A 24,118-nucleotide genomic window follows, 5' to 3' on the forward strand; every position below is an offset into this window, starting at 1 on the left:
CACAATCCTATGGCTTCAGTCACATTTTGTTAAGGTACCTTAAATCACCAGCCTCCAGCCGGGGAGCAGAAGGCAAATATTAGTGCTTAACATCCAGTAAACAGAGGTACTCCTGTGTGCTCCAGCCTGTGTAATGGAGAATGGGACAGGTAGGGCTGAGGCAGGCTGAAAACTCACTCCCATTTCCCTCAGTAAAATTGTACAAGCTAATCCACATCAGGCCCTACCAGAAACATCAAAGCCTGGCTCAGGGCTTTGCACAGTGTTTGCCTGCAGGGCACAGGGAGGTGGAGATTGGGCTGTATCAATGGCTTTCCCTGAAAAGCGTAAGAGTGAAAGAGAAAGCAGCTGGCAAACCAGTGAAAGTATTTTGTGAAGTATTTTGCATCTGAGAGCTCCCCTGAGTGGGACTGAAAACACATTTTTAGCAATAAGATGGAACTCTGTAGGCAAAAGCTGATCAAACCTCCACTGTCAGATGATAGAGACTCCTCTTCCTTTTTTCCAGGGGTTGCTACACACTGGGATAATGATCAACTCTGACTAAGGTAGGGATGGCTTCCACATTGCCAGGAGATGAAACAAATCCATTGTTATAAAGGAGAGGAAGCCTAGAATATAGCCTACAATATATATCCCACACACAGTGCTCCATTTTGGCCTGAGCTGCCAGTATGCTCCTACTTTTAGTGCTACTCATTTCCATATTGAAAAGAAGAGCTGCTGAAGGCCACATCTGATCTTCAAACACACTTAATTATCCTGCCCAGCAACCTCTTTCTTTTCAAACACTTCATTGGCAGGCTATCACTTCATATTCAAACTGGAAGTAATTCCAAGCCCAAGAACAACTTCAGGTAAACTGGAGCACTGCCTCACCTGCTTACTTAATTCCACATCCTTTGCCTTTTAATAAAGGAGACCCACACCTTTTAATTTTCTGGTTTTAGATAGCATCAGAAATAATAAATGAGAACTTTGGTCCAGGTTAGTCTGTTCACATCTCCTTGACAGATTAAACAAGGACTTCTTACACCATGAAGCAGCAGAACACACAGGCCTAACTCTGATGAAGAAAAACGTTAAAATTATCTCCTGTATAATGTGCAATTTTGTCTCAGATGGTGTCAAACTGGTACTCTGCAAAGTCAGGAGCAGCAAAAACTGCATGCCATGCTAGAGAGCTGGACACAGCATTTCTCTTTTAACCCAGTTACACTGCCAGCCATCACTGCCAGTGAGGTCAGTGATGAACAATAACACAGTTGCAGGGCAACAAAATGAGGCATTTTCAAATGGTTGAACCCATTCAGCCACCGAGGGAACAAGCAGTCATGTGCTCATGAGCAGGGAGGACAGGGAGCACCAGATAAGAAAGTCTAAACCATGAATGCCCAAATCCAGTAAAAAGCTTTCTTCCTCACGGGATTCTGATGTTATCACAACAAACTCCATTCTCTTTCCTCCTGGAGCTTACACAACTACAAACATGTCCTTGCAGTTTTTGTGACTCAACAAGCTCTGAGCCAGCCTTCTCTCCTTAACTGCATGTTCCAAACTCCTTATTAGACTGGAATTTTTCATGTAAAATTAAAAGAGAAAAACAAGCTCCTTATCACGATATCATTAATGGAAAATAGTTGTGCTTGCAGTTACAGGGGTTTGGGAGTTAATACACTGTCCTGCACCAAAGCCCTCAGCTGTGGCCTGCTGGAGCAGTCAGAGTCACTGGCCAACAGTCCCTGGCTCACAGTATCAAAGGAAACAAAGAAAGTGCAGATTTTTTGGGACAGGAGTTGGCACTCACTAGACTGCAGCTCCAGCACCACCGGTGCACACACCACAGACCCTTTCCAGGTACCACCACAGTGTGCTCAGTGCCTGCAGGGCACAGGATCCAGCAACCCAAACCCATCAGAACACTCACCCCTGACTTCAGGCTGCTCTAATACAGCTCCTAACCCACCTTAGCCCATTTGAGGCAATCTGACTGCAGGGACCTTGGATTAGTGAATTGAAACGTTCCAGTGTAAACATGATTAGTGCAGTCATGAATCATAATACCTATTACAGTTGCTTATGCAGTTATTTCACAACCCTGTATTAAAATAAAGGAATATTTTCTTATCTAGCAGCCAAGTTCCAAGTCCTCTTTTTGTTTGTGAAATATTACTCAGCCTTTTCCTCTCTCCACCCCATCAGTGAGTGTGTCATGGCACTAAACTCATCTGCAAAGGCACAGGGAAGGGAAAGTGGCAGAATTCACTTCTTCAGAGGACAAAATTAATCTTGAGATTATTTTAAGACATGTTCATTCGAAAGTGCTATATGAAGATAAAAATCTGTCAGAGGATCAAAGCTGCAGCCTTATACTATGCAGCTCCTTTCATGTCACTGTTTCAGCTTCAGGTGTGGGCTTGCTAATGTGAGGATCCCCACCAGGGAGGACAGGATGCCGCAGAAACCAATCACTCCTGGGTTGGTCTTGTAGATTCCCAGCGTATCCAAAGGGCCTGAGAGATCACAGAGGTTCTTCACCAAGTCCAGCAGCAAAGGAGGATTCCTTTTCAGTATCTGAAAGAGCAGGCAGAGAAAATTGTGCAAACCATCGCTTTTCACACCGTTTAGTTCCTCGCTGTGCTTCTGCCAGACGGAATTCTCCTTTGTCTTTTCTTCCAGTGCAGCTTGTTCCAGCCTCCAGGAGATCTCATAGCAGTCCCTGGCCAGATTCATCAGGAGGGAGCAGTAGTAGCACTTGGTAGCCCAGGTGTGCCACTTGGGTTTGTCGACGTGCGGCTGGAGCCCGACGCTCCTGAGCCAGAGCACGGCGTCGCACACGAAGTACAGGGCCCGGCTCAGGTGGGAGGCTGTGAGGCACAGGCGAGGAACCACCTCTGGCAGCTCTGCAGCTCTCCTGGCTGCCACCAAGGCGTGCACCATATTGCCCAGTCTGAACACTGCAAGAAACCCCAGACAGGTTAGCACGGCCCGGCCTCACGCAGAGCTCGGCCTGCCGCAGTCTGCGTGTACTTTCACAAAACCTGGAGGGCTCCGGGCATTTGTATGCTTGAGCACTTCCTAGGATTAGTGAGAAAAGGGGTGTAAACGTCTCAGTTCTGTGTAAACATCACCAGCCCAGGACATGCACACAGGTTTGGTCAATAGCCAGGACTTGCAGCCTCTCCTGCCACTCCGTTCTTGCACCTGGGGGCCCTCTGGACCAATATCACCCTCGGCTCTGCAGGAGTCAGTGCCAGCAAACAAAGAACACAAACAGAGCCTCTAATTTCAGCTGTACATTTTACCTCACTTTGTGGACAGAAGATGTTTCTGCATTAATCCTATTGCAGCCATGAGACACAGGTTGCCTCTGTGCCTGTGAAAGCCGCTGATTCACGTGCTGAGCACAGAGACCAAAGTCCCTCCTCAGCCAGGAATCTGCCACAGGCACATGTAGCAGCTCCCTGCAAACCATGTGGAACACTGTATTCCATGTCAAGCTGCAACATACGGCAAACCTGATTTCACCCGCTGCACCGTTTGGGTTTTGCCCCCTGAACGTTACTACAATATTATTGAAAACACTTTTTACACCCTGCTGCCTTGTTACAGTGACAGATGTTGACAGCACCCAAGCCTGGTGGAACTACAAGAGCCCTGAATTTAGGCCTGGTGTCTATTAGTGATTCATTTAGCAGAAGCACAAGAATTATGCCTATGCTGATAAACCAGCTGGCCTCTCCACTAGAAAATACCATAACTCTAAAGCTAATGGAATAATAAACAAATCCATGGCAATCCGATAGACTAGAATATTTGTCTCATGGGTTGCAGTTGTTCCAGGATTGAGCAATTGACAAGTGGGTGGAAGACCAAGCTGCAAACCAGTGATACACACATAGTAACAGTGTAATCATCGTGGATGCAACCGTGACACAGACCAGAGTGATGCAAATGGTCAGGCTGTAAGCATGGAAGGGTATGTGATTTAGTAGCGTATAAATGCTAAAGAGATTAATATGTTAAGTAGGATATAAAAGCCATATTGAAGGATGGTCTTTCAGAGGTGATTTTGTTGGATGATGATCTTTCAGCACTGGGCTGTCTCAACCCATCAGCTGGAAGGACTAATGAGCACACAGTGAGTCAGCCCTGCCTCATAACCCTGGCCTGTCCTTGAACAGAGGTGTCAGGTTGGCCTCTACAGCAACAGCTGACTGTGAACTTATTCCTCTCATCCTTCCAGCAGTAATTCTGATTGTCTAACTGAAGAGGAGGCTGAAGAAGTAAAATAAAAAAAAAATCTATTTAGCCCTACCTAGCCTGGCAAGCCATGGCAGGGATAAGTCTATTGACAGTTTTGTAAATGTATTAAAAGAGGTTTTGTTAGGTCTAGGTTAACTAGAGGAAACACAAGGGCAGGAGCTGGGAGTGCAAGGAGCAAGTGAAGAAGGTCTTATCCCTCTAGACACCGGGTACTTACTTTTCCGGCCAGAGCTCATGCTAGATTCCAACTGCTTGAGTTTCATTACCAGCTTCTTTTTATCGGCTTTATTCTCTATTAAATAGCTAAGCAACATGCATGTGTACTGAGTGGCTCTGGAAGGGAAAAAACGAGGAGAGGGGAACACAGGTGAGACACAGACAATCACAGGATGGCAGCAGCAGGACAGGTTCATTCCACAGACTCAGAACTGCCAGGGCTGGAAGGAGACCATGCAGCACAACCCCACTGCCCAGGCGGGATCACCTGGAGCGGGTGACAGGGGAACGTGTCCGGGCGGGTTCGGAGTGTCCCAGAGAGGGAGACTCCGGGCCCTCAGGGACACTCCCTGGGCAGCTGCTCCAGCGCTCCGCCACCCAAAATGCGCACAAGTTCCTCCTCAGCTGAGGTGAAACTTGTGGTTTAGTTTACGGCCACTACTCCTCGTCCTGTCGCTAGCACCGGAGGGGATCCGCAGCACCCTCCGGCGGAGCGGGCGGTGTCCCCGGCCCGCGGCGGGGCCCGGCGGGCTGAGGGGCCGCGGCCCGGCGGGAGCGGCGCCGCTGACGGGCCCTGGGTGGGTGCCGGGGGTCGCGGGGAGGACGCCTGCCCCCACACTCACCGGAAGAGCTGGTCGCGGCCCTGGCAGCGGTTGGTGAAGCCCACGAAGCCCTCCATGGCTCGGCGGCACGGCGGGAGCAGCGCGGGGGCCGCGGCCGCTCCGCCCCGCCGCGCCCGGGCCCCGCCCCGCCGCGGAACGCTCCGCTGCGCACCGCGTTCCCGGCCGGGCTGCGGCACCGAGGGGCCGTTACCACGGCAACCGTCAACAACGGAGCAGCGGCGGTGTCACCCCTAAAGGCTTCCCCTGCTCGGAGCCGCCGGCTGAGCTGCGGCGGATCCTCCCGGGAAAGCCAGAGGAGCCCGGCCCGGCCCGGCCCCTCGGCCCCGGCACGGCCCCTCGGCCCCCGGCACGGCCCCTCGGCCCCCGGCACGGCCCCTCGGCCCCCGGCCCCGCTCCGAGGTCAGGCCGCTGTGAGGGCTGGCGGCGGTGGGGTGCGCCCGGCCCCGCCGCGGAGGGGAAGCTCGAAACCACCCGGTGTCTTGGAAATGGAGTACAAAACTTCCAGTGAGAGCACCTGCTCTCAAAGTTAATCGTTGGGATTTTACTCAGGAAGAATAAGTCCTGGGTAATTAACGAAGAACAAGATCATATTTTTGCATACTTTTGAATGCTTTGCCATAATTCTTGTACACGCTTGTGACAAAGTTTTTGGGCTCTCTTTACCTGTGGGCAGCCTGCAAATCCCTGTGTGGCTGGGATCCCCAGAGCAGGACAAAACCCCCGGGAGACAGGGGATACAAGGAGAATTGAGCTGTGCAGAGCAGAGTTGCTCTGGCTATCAATACTGAAAGGAAACCCCCTTAGACATCATTAATCAAGTCTTCCCCCATTACCTCATGAGAGAAAGTATTGAAGGACTCTTTATTCTTCTGCATCCAGGGTGATTCCTGCATCCGTGGTGCGTTTTGCATCTGCAGAGGGAGAACCATGGCAGTGAATACCCAGAAGCATCTCCTGGAGATTCCCCCACCATCTGGAAAGGAATGGCCAAAGGAAGAGGAGGAAAATTTCTTCCTGCTGGATCCCGATCGAAAGCGTGATGTGCTGCCGCAGCCCCTCAGGATGATCAACAAACTGGTGATGCAGGTTTTTGAGAGTGCTGTGGAAATCATTGAAAAAAGGGAGATGCTCCGAGAAGCACAAAAACGAAAGGTCCAGCCCATAAAATGCTTTCCTACAGCTGAATTCCAGGTACAGAGCCTCTCCCAGCAGAGACAGCATTAACCACCAGAGCAGTTCTTGTCATTCTCCTGTTCGTGACCTTCCTCAGAATGCCACCACCATCTCACTGGTTCAGTTTTAAAGCCTGCAGCTTCTCAGCTTGTCTGACAGGTTCTGCTTCCCACCCAGTTATCACACCTCTCTAAGTATTAAACACTAAATTCACCTTCCCAGGCTGGCTCCACCCTTGTTTGCTGGGGAGAAGGTGATTAGTCAGTGGCACACGAGTGGGCAAGCCCAGCTCTGTGCTCTGCTGAATCCTCCAGTGGGAGCAGGATGACAGTGCTGCCTTCCCCGTGGTTATGTGGGGGTGTCCAGGAGGATACTCTGGTGTCTGCTGGTGTTCTGTGACTGCCTGGAGGAGTTCAGCATCCCGTCACAGCTCTGCACTGGAAGGGAAGGGCGGGATGCTCCTGAGCTCTTGGCCTTTAAAGCCCCTTCTGTTTGTGGGAAGGGGAAAGATGGGAGAAAACTTTCTCATTCCTAACACAGACCAATCTCTGTGACAGAGATGAGAGACCCTGCCCTGCTCTTGTGGGGAAAGAATGAGTCAAAAGGTTTCCCTTATAGAATAAATCAGCATTTTCTGGTGAAAAGGCCAGGAATATATCAGTAGTATGGCTGATGAGAATGCAGTTGGGTACACTCATCTTTTCCCTTTCTTGGTAGGTAACTGAAAGGGCCAATTGCCTTGCAGTGTCTGGAGAATACGTCTTTGTGGGTCTGTCTGTGGGTCTGGCTGCCTTCAACAGGTGTGACTTCAAGGATGTCTGTGCTTGGGATGCAGCCAAGACAGAGATCTGTGCCATCCATGCCTCGGATCTGGGCAGCAAGTGCCACGTCCTGCTTGCTGTGGATGAAATGGGTCAGTGTGCCGTGGATTTCCTTGCCCTAGCTGGGGATTAGCTGTGCTCTGGAGCTGAGCTGGCGGTGCTACAGAGCACTGCTGGGTCGGGGCAGCGTTAGGGTGGCTGAGAAGTTTCCTAGAAAGCCCTGCAGAGAGGGCGTTGGACGGCTAGCAGATTGCAGGGTGGCAGAGTGGCCTTAGGGCCTTGTGATTGGCAGGGGCTGTGGCTTTGGTGGCTTTTCTGGCACAGCAGAGGCAGGTGCAGAGCTGAGGGTGAAGCACAGTGAAGTTTAGGAGCATCTTGGGCTGGGCAGAAAGAGCTCTTGCTTGGAATGGCCTCCTGCCTGTGAGCTGCTCCTGCACCTGTACTAGTTTGTTGGTGCATCTGAGAGTTGTCAGTTTGGTGGAGACACTTTTCAGACTGGCTTATCCATCTCTGTGCACAACCAAAGGTTTACTGGTGCTCACATAAGGAAGCCAGCAAAAGTTTAGTGCTGGAAATAGTGGCATACTGTTCCTTGGGCCCAGGAGGTAATGTAATCCTGCTCACTCTCCTGCACATGTTGTAACAGCCATCTCCCAGGAGCATGGCTAACATTCATTCACTTTTCTCTCCCTCCTTCTGCTGCTTCTGTATTTCTATTTCAGGGCTTGCCTGGCTCTTCTGCTTTCACAAGGAAAGCTTCCTGCTCATTAAAATCCTGAATGAAGTGGTAAGTGCTGAGCTAATTGGGAAGTAATCAATCATGAGAAGTACCAGTTGCCCTCAGAAATTTATTCATAGGCAGTAGCTCTCCAAGACTGCTGCCCAGTATTTACTTTTGTTCTTCCAGCAGTCTTCAGCCTGTTGAGAGCTGTGTGAGGGCATGGAGCTCTCTGAATCAGTGATCTAGCTTTGATCAGCCTGTTTTTCCTTGGCAGGAGGACATCAGCCAGCGAAGCCCTTGTGTGGAGGTGGTGCTGTCCCGAGGAGGTGATTATGCAGGAATCCTGCTGCAAGGCAAGTGCAGGAACACGCTGTGTTTGGAGGCTCTTGTGTCCTAACAGAGAGGCAGCAGCAGTGTTTTGAGAATGCTGCAAGTGGTCTGGGTACCCAGGGATCCTGTTTTAATCCTCCCAGTTCTCCTCCAGCTTAAAGATCAGCCCCTGCCGCTCCCTGTCCCTTCCAAAACACTTGGGCTGATCCCAAAAGCGAGCTGTCTGGAGCTGTCAGTGCAGTCCCCAGCTCCCAGGAGGCTCAGTGGAAGCAGGTTTCCCTCTCTCCAGAAGTACCAAACTCAGTTCTTCCTCTGGTTTGCTATGGCTCACTTTTACACTGGAAAGATGTAGACCTGAAGAATTTTCTCTGCAGGTATAGCCTGGAGAGCATAGAGAGCCTCTGAAAACACTGCAAGAAACTCCTTGTTACAAGGTTCTTCTGTTTCATGGCAGCTGAATCCATGGCAGGCAGGTCTTCTGGACCTGTGTTTGGTGGAATCTGCCTGGACACATGCTGAGAATGAGTCATGTAGCAGAGAACTAATGTGAGACCATGCCTCAATTTCTACTTTCTCCTCTGCTACTCAGTGGCTCCACGTCAGGTTATTGACTGAGTAGCTTCATGGAATTTCTTTGATGGATGTGGGACCTTGAGGACTGAGCTGGAGGCTGAGGTGTCAGTCTCAATCAAGCATGTCAAGCCTTAAGTGGGAGGAGAGATGGGCTGCATGGAGTTCGCAGAGATTTTATATTTCAAAAAATACACAAATCTTTTTATAAAGGATAAAAGATAACAGAAGCTGCTTGCCTGAAAGACCTTTCCTCCTCATTTCCAATTGCTTAACATGGTTTCCCAACGCAGACAGCACAAAAGCTTGGCTGGAGGTCTACCAATTGCCTAAGGATTCCTGGCTGGAAGAGATGGAAAAGAACGCAGGAGCTGCAGAAGAGCTGGCTTGCAGTGACAGGAGGTCAAGCTGCTCATCTGTGGTACAAAACAATTCCATCTCCCTCTGTGCTGTTTTTTCTTAGGCCTTTTTGCCCACAGCTCTTCCCCCAAGGCTTGCTGCTGCAGACAGTGACAGCAAGGCACAGCCTGAACCCTCCTGTTGGCCCAAGGGGGTGCTGTGTGTGTCTGCAGCTGCTGCAGCTGCCCATCCCACATTTCATAAGGCCTTTGTGCTATTGGGACATGTTTACCCTCCCAAGACAGGCTTTCTGAAGAGATTCTCCTGGTCCCAGGGTTTGTGTTCTTGCTGCCCCTCCCTGAAACTGGCAGCTCCTTTCTCAGCAGTATTGCTCCATCTGAGGGTATGTGTAAGGGTATTCCCACAGGGCTTCTCCCGTGTGTTACTGGGGGAAGGAGGAGTGGGAATCAGGCGGGATGCCTCTGTTTGGGAGTCTGGCCCTGCAGCAGGGTTTGTGTTTTAGATTACATACAAGGAGAGCCTGGTGGGGTCACAGCCTCACCCACCTGAGCAGGACAGAGTCTCTGCCTGTGTGCACTAACCACGGTCAGCTCTGAGGACCGTGGGGCTGCATGGAGGCAGCTCTGCAGAGATGGTCTCTGGCCTCAGGGACTGTCCTAAGCTGCCATGGGGAATTTTAAGTGCTGACTCAGTGCTTAACTCTCCCCTTTATCACTTTCACACTGTGGGATTTCACCTCTCAGCACACAGACACCTCCTTCACAGCACCTTGAACCAACCCTCTGTCATAGCACCCTCCCAACTCTTTCCTCTTCCTTCAGCAAAGACTTTCCTGGACATTTAAGAGGGCACTGCTCTCAGCCTCGTCCTCAGGGCAAACACCCTGCTTAACTTAGCCAAAACCAAACACTTAAGCATTCCACCTTTGCTGATTCTGTGCAAACTATCCAAATGCCTGCCCCTTCCTTCTCAGACTGGCTGATTATTAAGCCAGACCTTTTCTGTTTAGCCCAATGTCAATGTGTGTGGGGTGGTGGTGGTGGGCACACACTGGTGTTGGCCCCCTGTTACAATTTCCTGTTCCCAGCCAAGCATGTATGTGACCTCCTCGAGTCCTGGGCTCTGTGAAGTAAAATCTGGTTCTTGCTGTCAGGAGACATTCTTCAGCCTTTAGTCTTGCTTCTTTTTTGGTTTTTTTTGGTTTTTTTTTTTTCCCTTTATTTTCTGAGCATTGCTGTGACTCACACAGGCCTGTGCTGCAACAAGAATAATTGAGAGATGGCACAAAGACAGGAGTCTGGGCAGGACACCCTTATAATGTAGTTGAGAAAGTAGTGATGCCCTCAAGCTCCTGTGTTTTGGCCTGAAGAATGAGCCCAAACCCAGTATCTCCCAGATAGTGCCAGCCATCCTTTGCATACACAAAGGAGTTTTTCCTAAATTCTTTAGGAAGCACTTGATTCCCATGAACAGGTGAAAACTCATCAGTGTAGCACACACCACAGTTCTCAGGTGGGCACTTTTCTGTTGCAGGAGCTTCCTGTGTCTGCAGTCCAGGCTGATGTAAAGCTGGATCCCCCAGAGCTGCTGCTGACAGTGAGGCCACCCAAACCCATTACAGGTCAGGACTGAGTCTGGATGTGCAGCCTGGTTCAGGTGGCAAAGGCAGCATGGCCCCTATAAATACAGAACAGGTCAGAAAGTCTCAGTAACGTGATCCCTGGCCCTTTCCTGACCTGTCTGTCTAGTTACATGTGGGAGTTGCTTCCTCCCAGACCATCTCACACGTCACCTTTGCCAGCACAAAGTGCTTTAGAGCGTCTCAGAGTGGGTGTCACTGGGGAGGGAGGAGGCTGCTTCCTAGATCTAGCAGAACTCCTGAGTCCTGGAATTATAGAGAAATGCCAAGGATGAGGAGGGGACAGACTTATGTTGGAAAATGCCACAGAAAGGCAAGGTGTGTGGGGTGCTCAGAAGTCTTGCCCTAATCCCTGCATTCAAATACTGGAAAATGAACTTGTGATATGGAAAGTCCCACACCAGATAAAGTGTTTTCTGCCTCAAGACCATGCCACCCCCAAATGCCTCCACGGTGTTTGCTTCATGGGTTCTGCTTCTCCAGGACTGCCTTTTCCCTTTGTGTTCACAATCCAGGCACTAGTTTTAAAGGTCCTTTGGATGCCTTGAAGGAAGTGGATGATGGCAGCATGCTTGGCTTGGGGTACAACCACCTAATCAAGGACTCCCAGTGGGAGCTGCAGGAAGCAATCTTCTCTAGCACTTACCAGGAGTACCTGGAGGCTGAGGGTGTGACCAAGGAGGAGATCCCCAGGTGAGTGGCAGCACCAGCCAGGATTCAGTCCATGAGTCATCCACACAGGGCACTGAGCTGTGTAGATGGAAGCCTCTGTCTTTGCTTTGCTTCCTTCATCCCAAGGCTTCAGGGCAGGGAGCTGGAGCCATTCCAGGTCTTGTCATAGTGCTGCTTACTTATCAAAGCCTTTCTCTTACATACATTTCTTCCTTTTTTTTTCAGATATGCTACCTTTCATTTCCTCCTTCCTAGCCAGATCCTGATGGGACCAGAAATGAAAGAACAGCCAGGTAATCCAAAGGGACAAAAAGCTGTTAATCTGTGAAGCACAGTCATTGCATGACATTGAGCTCCAGTGAGAGCTCAGTGGGTCTGGCTGGCATCCACTCTAAGTTCCATCTCCAAGGACATTAAAAAAACCCTCTCAGCCCTAAGACTTATAAGTCAGTTACTGGCATGGAGTAAAAAAAAAAAAAACAAAACCAAAAAACACTTATCTTCATATTAAAAAAAAACTACACAATCTCCCCCCGAAAAAAACCTCAAATCAAAACAATCCCCCCAAAAAATGAAAAAAGGAGGCATATCATAAAGATTCAAAAAAAAAAAAGCCCCAAAACCAACAAAGGGAGAGGTTGTTCTGGTTTAGTTTCTGTGTGAGCAGAATTTCTATCAGGAGTACCATGAAAGCTCTAATGAGAGCTTTCTAATGGTGTTTTGGTGTCCAGATTGTTCCTTTCTTTGTCCCCAGTCTTCTTCTCTTTTTGCCATCCCCTTCTCTGTACCAGATATTCCAGTTGGCATCGGTGTGCATTGGGATGGAAACCACAATTTCTGCTTGTACTTACTCAACCATTCACTCAAGGACAAAGCAGGTAAGAAAGTGTTGCTTTCTCTAGCAGAGCACTCTGTGGGGAGTGGGAGTGTTCTGTGGCCAGGGGCTCTCACGCTGCCAGGTCTTCATGATTCAGGGAAATGAGGAATTGGCAGGGAAGCTGACTCATATCTTGTGGGTTAGGCTGGCATTTGGATTGTGGGGCTCTGTGCTGCACAGACTGGCAGTGTTTTTAGTGAAGCTACTCTGGCAGGAGGCGGCAGAATGGTGCATGTTTGATGAGGAAAATGGATGCCAGTACTATGTGAGAGAATGTTCTGCACCTTCTTACAGTTGTCTCTCTTCATGCCATTCTGTTTAGGTTCTGATCTGAAACCTGATGTTGTGTGGCCATGTGCATCTCCAATTGCATGCTCAGCTGTCAGTTCCTGCTCCAGGTACCTGGCACTGGCAGGTGAAGATGCAACAATAACTATTTGGGATAAGCACCTAGGTGAGCTTGCCCTTTGGGACTCTGTATTGGGATCACTATGCATAAATTGCACCTTTGCCTAGGAGTTTGAGGCTCAGACTTAGTGTGAATAAAGGGCTGGTGGTGAGTTTACAAGGAAATCTGAAAATACTTTGGATTCAGTCATCTGTTGGATGCTTGGCCAGAAGCTGCCAGCACAGCGTGACTGCCCTGGCCCCTGCAGGGCAATGCAGGGGCTGGAGCTGCTGCAGCAAGGACTGATCAGTCTTGCCCCAAGGCTTGAGACAGTGACAGTCACTGCTTTGCCACTGCACTCTAAGGTCACTTTTGAGACTGTTGTGGCACGACAGTTCAGGCTGCCATCAGTGCTAGTGTCATCCTGCCATGATGGAGGAACTCTCCTGGCAGAAGAATCTCCTTCTGCCATCTGCTTGTTCTCCCTCTGAGTGGGCCACACTCCAAACTAAGCTTTGCTTGGATAAATGATCAGTTCCTTTTTCCTTCCTTCCTTCCTCAGGATACCCACTGTGTGTGACTGCCATTCTAGAGGAACGTTTCATCCGTAGTATCCACTTTCTGTATGGTTCTGCAGCTGCCAGTGATGAGACATGTGGTGCAGATCGTGTCTATTGTGGTGCAGATCCTGTCTGTCCCATCATACAGCTTCTAGTGCTGTGTACAGACAGCTCTTTCTATTTGGTGAAAGCACCCAAGGCTGGGAAATCCAGCATCACACTCCTGGCAGACAGGTGAGGTGGACTCCAGCCAAAGAAGCCATGGTTTTAATGGTCCAGTCTGACAGGAAACCCCAGATTTCTGTGGAGTAGAGAACTTTCTGCTGTTTTTACCAGGATGGCTCTGCCATGCTGCTGTCAGCAGCAAGTGTGGTTTTGGTAGTGCTAAAATTCAGTGGTTTGTCAGAATTAGGGGTGTTTCTGGGTTCTTCTGTGCGCCAGAACACAAATACCTCTAGCACAGCTCCAGGGCTGGTGCTGAACTATTTGTGTCTCTGCTGGATACCCAGGGGAATTTTTTCTTCCCTCCTCTGCCCTAACAGAGTACCATCCCCCTAGAAGTCAGAATAAGCATTTATTGCCATCTTTCTATCATTTTTGTGTTCACTTATCCCCCTGCTCTGAAGACTCTGGGTTCATGCCTCCATGGCAGGCAGGGATTTGTATCTCCAGTGTAGTTCCCAGGCAGGTTTGCACAGGGATGGGCCTCGGGGGTTCCTGCCTGGGAGGAGACAGGCTTTGTCTCTATAAGGAAAGAGCCTGGCTGGGACTATTTGCAGTCAGTGTGCCACAAATTGCCACTGGCATTATCACAGCCTCTCAGTATGTGCCAGGTACATGCAACAGCAGCATAAACCTGTGTCTCTTTCACAGGCCTGAAAATCCAAATCTTATTGTCAGTGCAGTGATGCCTGTCCTGGCCTTCCCCAGTGCAGTGAGTATTAACAGCTGGGTGGGAACTCATGTCCAGCTGTGCTGGGATCTTGTTGCCAGCAAGGACAGTAACTGGGTGCCTAGAGATAATGAGCAGGGCAATCAGATCTTCACATCCTCCCATCCTTTCCAGCCTCCAAATATTTTTGGTGTGAAGATTTCCTGCACCAGTTACAGGTCTGTGTGTAGCTGGTAATGCTCAAAGGATTTATCTTCCATGATCTTACTCAGTATCCCCTTGCACTTGTGTCCTCTAACTGGCCACTGGGGTGCACATGGACAGGTGAAGGTGGGAGGGTTCAGCCATGAAGCCTCAGGCATCAGGGTCAAATATGAGAGGGCCTCCTGGGGAGGAAGGTACAAACACAGCCTTGCAAGTGGCCTCAGAAAGTTTGCAGGCATGGGGAGGAGAGGAAAGCCACTCACCATAGCAGCCATGCAGAAGGCTGGATCTAGCTCATTTCTAATGTACCCTGTTGCCCTTTTCCAATCTAAACCTCCAGCAGTTTAAGTCCAAGTTCTCTGCAAGGGCTGTTCTTCATCTCTGTCACCCTATGACTATGGGGCAGGCAAAGAAAACAGCATTGTAGTTAGGGATGTGAAGTCCTGGATGTCATCTCAAGTCCTTTACAGAAAATGTTTTTTCACTTGTTTTACCCCTACTTGTCAATTTTGCTGCTTCAGGTCCTGATCTTCTGCTGGGATGGCACGGTGTCCCTGATGAACACTGACACATCACAGACTGTTTACTGCTTCTGCACTCCACCTTCTCATGCTGTAGCACCTGCCTGGCAGCCAGTGTTCACAGTGGATAATGTGAACTGCTGCTTGCTGCTCCGAGGTGGGTGACACCTTGGGGTGGCCATAGGTACACCATCATGGGTGCATTCAACTTTGCACTGGTCCTTGGTTGCTCTTGTTGGGTGACTCCTGATGCAGTAGCTCACTGTTCTTGTCTCTGTCTAGGAGATGAGCACCAGCAGGCAGATGAATTGGTCCAGAGCAGAGCCACTCACAGCACCATCTTCCTTTTTGACTTCAACTCCTACCCACTGAAGGAGGCTTTCCCAAAGAAACCAGATTTGTCCCTCAAACCCGTGCAGGAACTGCAGTGGATTGAGAGATGTAACATTTTTTTACAAGATAGGTTTCGCTTTCTGCCTGAGAGGTAAGTGCACCTGCATTGTTGTCAGCTGTGGTGTTGCTGAGTTCATGCAAGGTCTCACCCTGGAGCTTCTGGGTTGTTTTGTGTGCTCTGAGAGATTTGTGTCTGAGTAAGGTTGGTGTTCAGGCAGCTGGATTCCTGACAGCCACCCAGAACTGTCCCTCCTCTCCCTTCTGTCCTTCCTAGAACAGCTTCAGCTGTAAGTCAGGATGCAAGTTCTAACGTGTTTTTGTGCAACGCAGTTTGTGCAGGCTTGTCAGGAAGTATGATCCTCACTGTTTGCGTCCTCCTTTAGACCCCACAGCCAGGCAGAGCCGAGATCTCTCTGTGCCTCTCTCGACCCCCGCATTCCCGGCTCCATGTGGTGTTTAAGTGGTTTGTGTTGGAGGTTCCTCGGTTGGAGCAGGTCCCCGGCAGCCTCTCCTGGTGCATCGCGCCGCTGCCATCATTAGATGGCACTGTGACATCTCTTTTTGGGGTCCTTTGCCTTGAATTCTGCTGGGAACCTGGAGCTAGATCCGTGTCAGTATTTTGTATCTTCTTTTCACTATGCTTTAATTTTCCAGTTTGAAACGAAACAGGTGGGTGCAGGTGCGACCTTATAGCACATATTTATTACCTGGTAGCCTTCCCTAATTCCTTGTCTCCAGGTGAATCCTGTGGAGTTTTCTGGTTGGTTAAGTGCAGAAAAGTTCCATCCTATGTTACCAGCCAGCAGTTCTGTCCCTCCTTCTCAAAATGCTGGAGACTCCTGTCTGCCTTATACCACAAAACTAGGGAGTCACCAGCTCCAGGGATATCTTACTCCCTGAGAATTGAGAGCTGAAGCCAGAGTAGTGCAAATACAACTGCAGTAGGACCTGTGTTTGCAGAGATGTAGAGACAACAGAAATTCAGAGGTCCTTGCTGTCAGGAGCAGTGAACTCGACTATTGATTGGCATAAGGGAATCATTGAGATTTTTGGACACAGGAAGAAGAACTGCTTAACTGGTAGTGAGCCCCAGGGTCCCTTGGGGGTGTTGTCTGAGCACCGGGGGAATGTCAGGGACTGTTTTTGTTTTAACCACTCTTTCCCCACCATTTTAGGCAGCAGGTACTGCTGGAAATGGAGAAGCAGGAATACTGGGATTGTCTGCAGGCAAAGGCAGCTGCCATGGACAATGAGAGAGAGAAAGTGAAGGGAGAGAAGAAGCAGTAGCCAGCCTTGCATGCTGAGGGCCAGGCACTGACATTTTGGTAGACCTTCTATTGCAATTATCTCTCTCCCAGAGACGTGGAGCATCAGAGCAATCTGGTATGTTACAATAATAGGGTGGACCTTAATAAAGCCTTTCCTCTATTAAAAGTCTCTTGCTCTTCATAGGATTGGCATTTTGTCAGACTCTGATTTTCTGTCCTTGTGTTGCTGTAGCTCACCAGTGGAGGTCACCATTTTCTGTTCCTACCCAGATGGACAGCCATCAGCATCCTTGTGCTTAACCAGAAACCTTGTCCTTTCAAAGGAGGCAGCAAATTGCCTGTGGAGGTGTCTTCCCTCAAAGCATAGCAGTGCTAAGCAGCAGTGACACTGCAGGGTGTGACATGCCTGACACAGGATGTTCTGCAGTTGTTTCTCTTGACTTCAAAGCAGGCAGTTTTGGGATAAGACTGCTTAGGAATTGCAGCCTGGAAGGCCCATGAGAAACCTTCAGTCTCATACAACTGATGGTTCTTCTGGGATGACTGCCTAACCCACAAGGAATCTGACAAATCTCCCAGGAATAACTCCAGTCTGTGTGCAGAGGGGACTTTTTTTCCCCCCAGTGCCTCCTCTAGTGCCTCCCACAAAGGTTCAGGGAGCACCAGTGCAGGGTGCCAGGGATTCAGCACAGACTGTGCTGTGTAGACGCTCCCATCCAAGGTCCCATTTCAGTTTTTCATAGCAAGTTGTCTTGCTTTGGGCTGAGTTTTTATGATAGGTTTCAGCTCATCCCCTGGAAATGAAGTCGGCCAATCTGCTGGGGAGGTAGGAAAAGGGAGAAGCATTCAATTTGCTTCACAGACTCAGATGCCTGGCTTTACTCTGGAGAAGGACAAGCTATTTGAATTAAACCTTCCTATTTGCTACCTTTGTGAAGGCTCTGAGGCCTGCAGTAAAAGCTTTTGTGCTGTCATTTTCCATCTGCCACAGATTACAGCTTCACAGCTCATCTGATTGTTACGGATATTGGGACTGGGCTGTGTGAGCTCTTGCCATCTGCCTCAGTGCAAAGCTGGGTGGGTGAGCCCAAACCACCCTCAGTGCCTGTTTAAACCCAGCCACCTGGGTCAGCACTGAAGTGAACAAGGAGCACTCCTTGATCCTTCCTTCTGTTCTTGCTCTGGTGGCCATAGAGCTTAATTATTTTGTTTCTATGGTACTTTCAGAAACAATAGACCTTCTGCCATAGCCAGGCATTGGGGATTACTCAGGGCAGGAATTCCTATTCCTACATTGCTTCCCATGCTGCAGAAAGCCAGCACAACAAATATGTGGCCCTTTGAGTAGCACTGGGTCTAGTTCTTGCTATTTGTGCAAATATAAAGGGCCTGGGGATCTGTGCCATTAATCCTACTCCATCTGCTTTTCATCCAGAAGAGGAGCAGGGCTTGCCTGGCGTCAGAAGAGGCAGGACAGGATCTGCTGAACAGTTAGATGTACTGTGCATCCACCAGTTTGTGTATTCCTCTCAAGACATACTTGTTTGTTTGCAGTTAGAATTTGCTCTAAGATTCTAATCATGTGCTTGGCCAAGATAACTAGGAGCTGGCAGGCTCCACAGAGAAAGGAAAACAACAAGCAGCTGCAGGAGGCTGATGAAGAGCCTTTGTTTTAACTCATGATTTCAGCAGGGGACCATTTGTTCCTGCTTCTTTGAGGGATACAGAAAAATTGGCATGATCAGTGTGTTGACATGTGTGTTAGTGATGGAGCTCTGTGCTGAGCTCCACAGCATGTTCTGGAGACAAGCACAGGCACCTGATTGCTCGTTCAAAGACAATGCCCTTGGCAGCCACGCTTCATTCCTGGTCACTCTGTGAGCCCTAGGCAGATGTAAGTCTGTTCCAATTTCAGCTCTTCTGCTGCTGGGAGCTATAGAAAGGCCTTGAGTAGTATCATATATGTGTATCTCACCATCAAAAGATGAAATTGTCAGTTCTGGCTGGGCCTGCTCCTAGCTCAGTGCCAAGTTCAGTGAACTCAGAGATGCTCAGGGTATAATAGGAGCAATTTGGCTCTGTATTTTAAAAAAGTAAAAGACAGTTAAAAGATCAGTTGATGGCTAGAGAAGGCTGTAAGGGAGGAAGAGGAGCTCAGATCCACAGAGGGGCGCTCGAGCAGCATCATTCCAGCAGAGACAGGTCCTGCCCAGCCGGGCGGAGATGGTTTTTCTGCGCGAGAAGGGAGACGAGGCTGTCGTTTAATCTCGCTAAATTATCTGCTGTTCTCTGCAAGAAGCCAAATGTCATCTTACTTCTTTGCATACTTGCTTGTTCTGTGAAGGCAGAGGAAATCAGAGGCTGATCTGATCTGGTTCCCCTGCTCCTGGGGCCAGCAAAAGTTTGGGCTGTTTGGGTAAGGCATGTCTGTGTCTGTTGGAAGGAGTGCGGTCCTCGGAAGGGCTGAAGTGCTGTGTGCTCTGGGATCTGCACTCCTTGTTGCCCGTGTTGCCAATTTTAATGCAATCATCCACATATACTGTAGTGTCTCACCACATAAAACTGAAGCCATTCTGAGGAGGAAGATGCAGAGACCCCTATGTCCTACCTGGGGGAAATAAAGTCCCTGCAAGACACTGTGGGACATGCAGTAGTGCCTGGGGCAGGATAGTCCCAGCAATTGCTTGGCTTGCTCTGGAAGTAGCAAGGGAAGGTCAAGCTGCCCCCTTGCTCTATTAATTTGTGTCTAGATATAGGTAGACTAAGTACTGCATCCCATTCCTAATTTCTGAAATAGCTCTCATTGTCCAAACTAGTGTTGCCTCATTACCTCTAATGCCAGTTCCCTGTAGCAGGGTGCAGTTTCTCATCATCCCCTGAGCCCAGGCTATCACTGGTGGATTGTGCTGTTCAGCCAAGCCATGCAGATCAACCCTTTTAATCTTCCCTAATGCATTGTGCCAGCCATCTCAGTCTGGTTTAATTCTGGGCTTCTGCAAACCCTTCCAGTTTGTGCCTATTTCTATTCCAGTTTGATGGTGCACAGTGCCTCTTGTGCTGATCTGTCTAGGACCTTGTGCATATTCACCTGTGGTCTCACACGGGGAGCCAGGTTCTGCTGGCCTTGACACCAGATTTTGCAAGAGCAGGACAATTGGCTGGGATGAGAAACGAGCCACGATTTCAAGGCCAAGATTCAGGATGAGGCTGGCTGAGCTTAGCTGAGGGTGCTGGGGAGAGAAGAGATTTGCACGGTGACGAGGGTGATGCTGTGTTTTGGCTCTTGGCCTGTGGATTTACAGGCACTTCATGCAGCTCAGGACAGACAGTGCTTGTGCTCTGAGGAGCTCACACCCTACACAAGCCAAGTGCTGGGCTGGGGTGTGGAGGAGCAGCCTGGTTGTGCTGTAGGGGGGACTTGTCCTGGAGGAACCGGGTGTTCACGTGGCACACCTCTGTGCAGGGCCGTGCGCTGCCTCGGCCCCAGCAAAGTCCATGGTCTAAGAGAAGGGGAAGGAGAATGACTCATGTCACTGCAGGGCTGCAGATCAGACAGGAGGGAAATGTACAGTGTCTGAGCAGTGAATTTGCTGTGCTGCCAAGTTTGAAACACTTCCACTGCCTCAAGCTCCTCAGGCTAAGCAGCTCGTTTTGTTAGAAGCTTCAGGTCAGCCTGCTGGGGCAAGCAGCAGCTCTTCTGCACATGAAGGGCTGGACTGTCAGAGGGAGAGGGAATAAATTTGTGTTGTTGGGAGGGTGTTCATAGGAAAAGCAGATATGTAGGGGGAAAACAACAAGTCCTGCAACCGAGCAATGAAGAATAGACACTAATTAGGCAAGGAAGAGGAACCTGCTAGGTTGCAATCCTGACCTAACAACCAATTATAGGATAATATAGCACAGTAATACAGGATAAACACTAAATGGAGGATGCTTCTGAATTAATTCCTTTTTGAAACACAGCCATCATTTAAAAACATCCGGCATCCTAATTTTAAACTGCCTGTCACTGACGCCAGCACAGCCTGTGGTCAGGTGTCACAGTTGTTAAACTACCTGTGCTGTTTAAATCTGCACCCTGTTTCTGATCTGAATAGCTCATGCTCCAGCCTCCAGCTTGCTGGGTCTCTGGGAGGTGGAAGAGCCCAGCAGGAAAAGGTGGAGGGACTTAGAAGCCATGTGTGTGTGTAAAGCAGATGTAGGAGACTGAACAGGCTCCAGTATCCATGGAGAACCTTAGCAGTGGGTTCAGGTTTGAGGGGAGGGGAAATCTGCACTGGCTGTGGAGGCTGCATAAGTGTAGATTTCTGGGGAGTCATGCAGCATCCATCAGTGGACAGATCCTCCTGGCCAGGGAGATTCAGGAGGACAGAGGGTACTCTTGAATTCTTTGTAGCCCAGATTCCCAGTGATTCTCAGTTTCTAGAAATGAAATGGACTGTGTTCCTGAAGTGTTTCCCACACATTCTGCATTTGGGTCTTTTCTCTCTTTGAAGGCTATAACATACAGAAGGAAATGAGAAAAACATTTCACACAATTCCCGGGACAGTGCAGAGAGGCACCAGGAGCAGGGCTACAAACCAGGAAAAAATATTTGCAATTGTCCAAATGGGAATGGAATGTTCAGTTCCATCACTAGTAGCTTTTGCTCTTTATGGATCTCCCCCATGACAGAGTCCTGGCAGAGACTGGGGCAGCGATGGTGAATGAGACAGGACTAAACAGATCTGCCAGGCTGTACTTCCCTCCTGGTTCAATAACTTGTATCCTTCATGCTTCCCAGTGAGCAGGCAGTGCCTATTATGGTTTTGTAATTTTTTCTCCTGGTCCTATCTCTGTGGAAGTTCATATTTTAGCAATTCATTTTCTTAAAATTATTTCTGCTAAAAGCATTGCCAGGAGGTCCCTTGGCACTGGAAAATGTTTGCAAAGGCTGAATTGTGTTGATCAGCATTGCAGACAAACCCCCTTCCAGCAGATCAAATCAGAGTCAGTGCTGCTGAGTGGAGTAACAAGGGATAAGGCAGGTATGAGTGATACAAGGAGGGAGCTGTGAGTTATTTGGCTTTGCTATGATCACTTTAATCAGTGGTTTTCAGAAACAAGTTGTATTTTTCTTCAGTGCACATTACCCGTTGTAAATCATCATTCCTCAGGGATCAGAGAGGCTGAAGTTATTTACTTGTTGGAACCAGAATGAACAGAGAGAGACTTACACATTTCCTTTACAAAATGAATCTGAATCAGAAGCCTTCCTCTGTATATTCTCCACCTCTTGAGGCAAAACCTGAAATCCAGATCTGGATTTTACACTTGCATCTCTCTGTGATCACACTAATCCTAATCTTCCAGACTGGGGAAGAAACTATAAAGCCTAGCTGCCATTTAGGCTACCTGTTCTGCTTTTGTACTTCCATTTAGTCAGCCTTAACAGCAGTTTTTTCTTTCTGGATGCATTAAGACAGTCTCATTACAGCATAATTATTTTGTGGAAAGACATGCATCTTGTTGCCTCATACCAGAGCTTCTGCAGGAAAAATACTAATGCAGCCTGCAGTTTGATTATCATTGTGGTGACAGTTGTTTTCCCATTTAATTTTGACTTTGCTTTCATTCTCTGGGAACAGAGTGATGGCTGGAGCCCCTCTCCCTCTTTCAAAGATGCCATGCTGCAGCTAGGAAATATTTAGCAAGGCACTGGGGCAACACAACAGAAACATAAAAGGCACGTAATGAAATACAATGAATTGTTGGTGAAAAGATCAGCCAATTAATGCTTTCAGCTGTTGCAGCACAAAACCCCCCATATTCCCTCCCCCAAAGGTAGATCAAGTGCTGTTATGAATTCCTAAAGCTTCTTTAGAGAATTTAAATGCATCCTCCAGCTCTGAGCTGTGGACTCACATAGCATTCCAGCAATAATGTTTTCCCAAGGATGAGCTGTTCCTGAGCAGAATGGCCACTGAAGTGCATTTCATAGGTAAGGGATTTGAAGTTAGCACGAGCTTATGTTCTATAAGTAAGGTTTGTATCATCTATCAGAAAGCTAAACATTTCCCCAAGAAGTTTGTAAAGAACCCTGTGGGTTTCAAATTTTGAATCTAGCTCCTGTATTTTTTCACTTGTCTTTATTATCTAATTACACACACAGGGTGAAAAAGGAATAAGAACTGTAAGGAAGAAGGTTTATTTTTTTTTATTTTTCTCAAAGGAGAAACACTGCTGCATTTTGTTTCATTAGTTTAAAAAATGACAATCCTTTTCACTGAAATGGTCTTTTGTGCAAAACTTGTTTCAGTGTTTTCATGCACATCCCCAGCACTGTAGGAAAGAAGAGACGTGGTTTGCCAAAGAAATTAATGATTTTGGATGCCTTTACCTCATGTACTCAACTAGAGTTTCCTCAAATGGACTGTTTTCACTGTCCTCCAAAGGCCTCCTTCAAATTAAATCAGAATGTCTTGAGATTATCAGATGAACCTAAGATATTTCTCTAGAAAATGCACTGAAGATTTGGCTGTCATGCATGTGAAGAAACAATTAAATTTTCCACTGCCTGTTAAAGTAGCACTGGGCTGAAGCTGCAAGGGCCATTGGGCAGTTTCAATGGACACCTGAGTGTGTGACTTGAACTGCCCTGGGTCAAATTCACTCCTCTGGCTTCCTTGAATGTGCTGACTTCAGTGCATTTACACCGAAAAAAAAAAAAAAAAAGAAAAAAAAATCTTGGGTGAAAATACTCTTATTAGAAAATATTTAGTCCTCAGTGCATTTACACTGAAAAAAAAAAACCAGAAAAAAAAAAAAGGAAAAAATTATTTCCTACGTAGATCATCAGGAGGGAACTTCAGTTAAGTGCAGCCATGCTGAGGTTTGTAGGTGAGCAGAAGGCAGGTGCCTGCATACATGCCTCAGGCATTGCACCAGGGCTGCATTTGCAGAGACATTTGGCTTCAGTGCCTCAGAACAAGGGTGTGATAACCTGCCCTGCTCTCTGCACCCCAGCCCAAGGCACAGCCTCATGGCCTTCCACCCAAACCCCCTTTGCTGCAGTGTCACAGACCCCCAGCTCTGAAATGCAGCAGAGCAGTGGTTCTGTTTGTCAGCCTGCTCAGACATCACAGAGCTCTCCCAGCTGAGCCCTGACTGCTGCAGCCCCTTGGGCTGGATCAGAAAAGCTGAATGGGGCTGAAATGTGAGCACATTTGCAGTCACTGAGCCCACAGCCCTCCCTGCTGCAGCTCTGGGCTGGGCTGCTGTCAGTGAGCCTGGCAGAGACCATGCAGCCAGGGCCGGGCAGGGCAGGAACCTGGAAACCTCAGTGTCGCTGAGATAGTTTGGGGGGATTGAACTAAATCTACTGGAAATTCAGGGGCCTTCTGGGAAGGATGCTGATGAGGGCAGGGAGCTGCAGGGTGTCTCTTTTTCAGGAGCAAATGTGTTTCATGCAATCATTTCGACCCCCTCTTGGCTTCAGTGCCCTCCCCACAACAGTGAGGCTGATTATTTGTGCTAATGTCCTCATCTCTGGTGAACAATATTGCTGCTATATTTAATATCAGAGAGGGTTATTAGAGTATTATCTAGAATGAGCCATAACCATTATAGGTTGCTCTGTGTCTC

At 48.7% G+C, this 24,118-nt stretch overlaps 2 protein-coding genes across 2 annotated transcripts; one reads left to right on the plus strand and one right to left on the minus strand.

Moving 5' to 3' along the window:
• Positions 1 to 585: 585 nt before the first annotated feature.
• PEX11A (peroxisomal biogenesis factor 11 alpha) lies at positions 586 to 5,221 on the minus strand. Its single transcript, XM_041469236.1, has 3 exons — positions 5,106 to 5,221; positions 4,484 to 4,599; positions 586 to 2,957 (listed from the first exon to the last, which is right to left on the minus strand). Exons 1-3 carry the CDS (start codon positions 5,159 to 5,161, stop codon positions 2,392 to 2,394), a joined length of 738 nt encoding a protein of 245 aa, XP_041325170.1. The 5' UTR covers positions 5,162 to 5,221; the 3' UTR covers positions 586 to 2,391.
• Positions 5,222 to 5,619: 398 nt separating this feature from the next.
• Positions 5,620 to 16,513, plus strand: WDR93 (WD repeat domain 93). Its single transcript, XM_041469235.1, has 16 exons — positions 5,620 to 5,670; positions 5,985 to 6,296; positions 6,996 to 7,191; positions 7,822 to 7,886; positions 8,095 to 8,173; positions 9,014 to 9,141; positions 10,614 to 10,701; positions 11,235 to 11,412; positions 11,617 to 11,684; positions 12,183 to 12,269; positions 12,591 to 12,722; positions 13,219 to 13,450; positions 14,090 to 14,150; positions 14,834 to 14,990; positions 15,116 to 15,317; positions 16,402 to 16,513. Exons 2-16 carry the CDS (start codon positions 6,033 to 6,035, stop codon positions 16,511 to 16,513), a joined length of 2,049 nt encoding a protein of 682 aa, XP_041325169.1. The 5' UTR covers positions 5,620 to 5,670; positions 5,985 to 6,032.
• Positions 16,514 to 24,118: the final 7,605 nt, after the last annotated feature.

Source organism: Pyrgilauda ruficollis, unplaced genomic scaffold (assembly GCF_017590135.1).
Source record: "Pyrgilauda ruficollis isolate IOZ18807 unplaced genomic scaffold, ASM1759013v1 scaffold23, whole genome shotgun sequence".
NCBI classification, from domain to species: domain Eukaryota; kingdom Metazoa; phylum Chordata; class Aves; order Passeriformes; family Passeridae; genus Pyrgilauda; species Pyrgilauda ruficollis.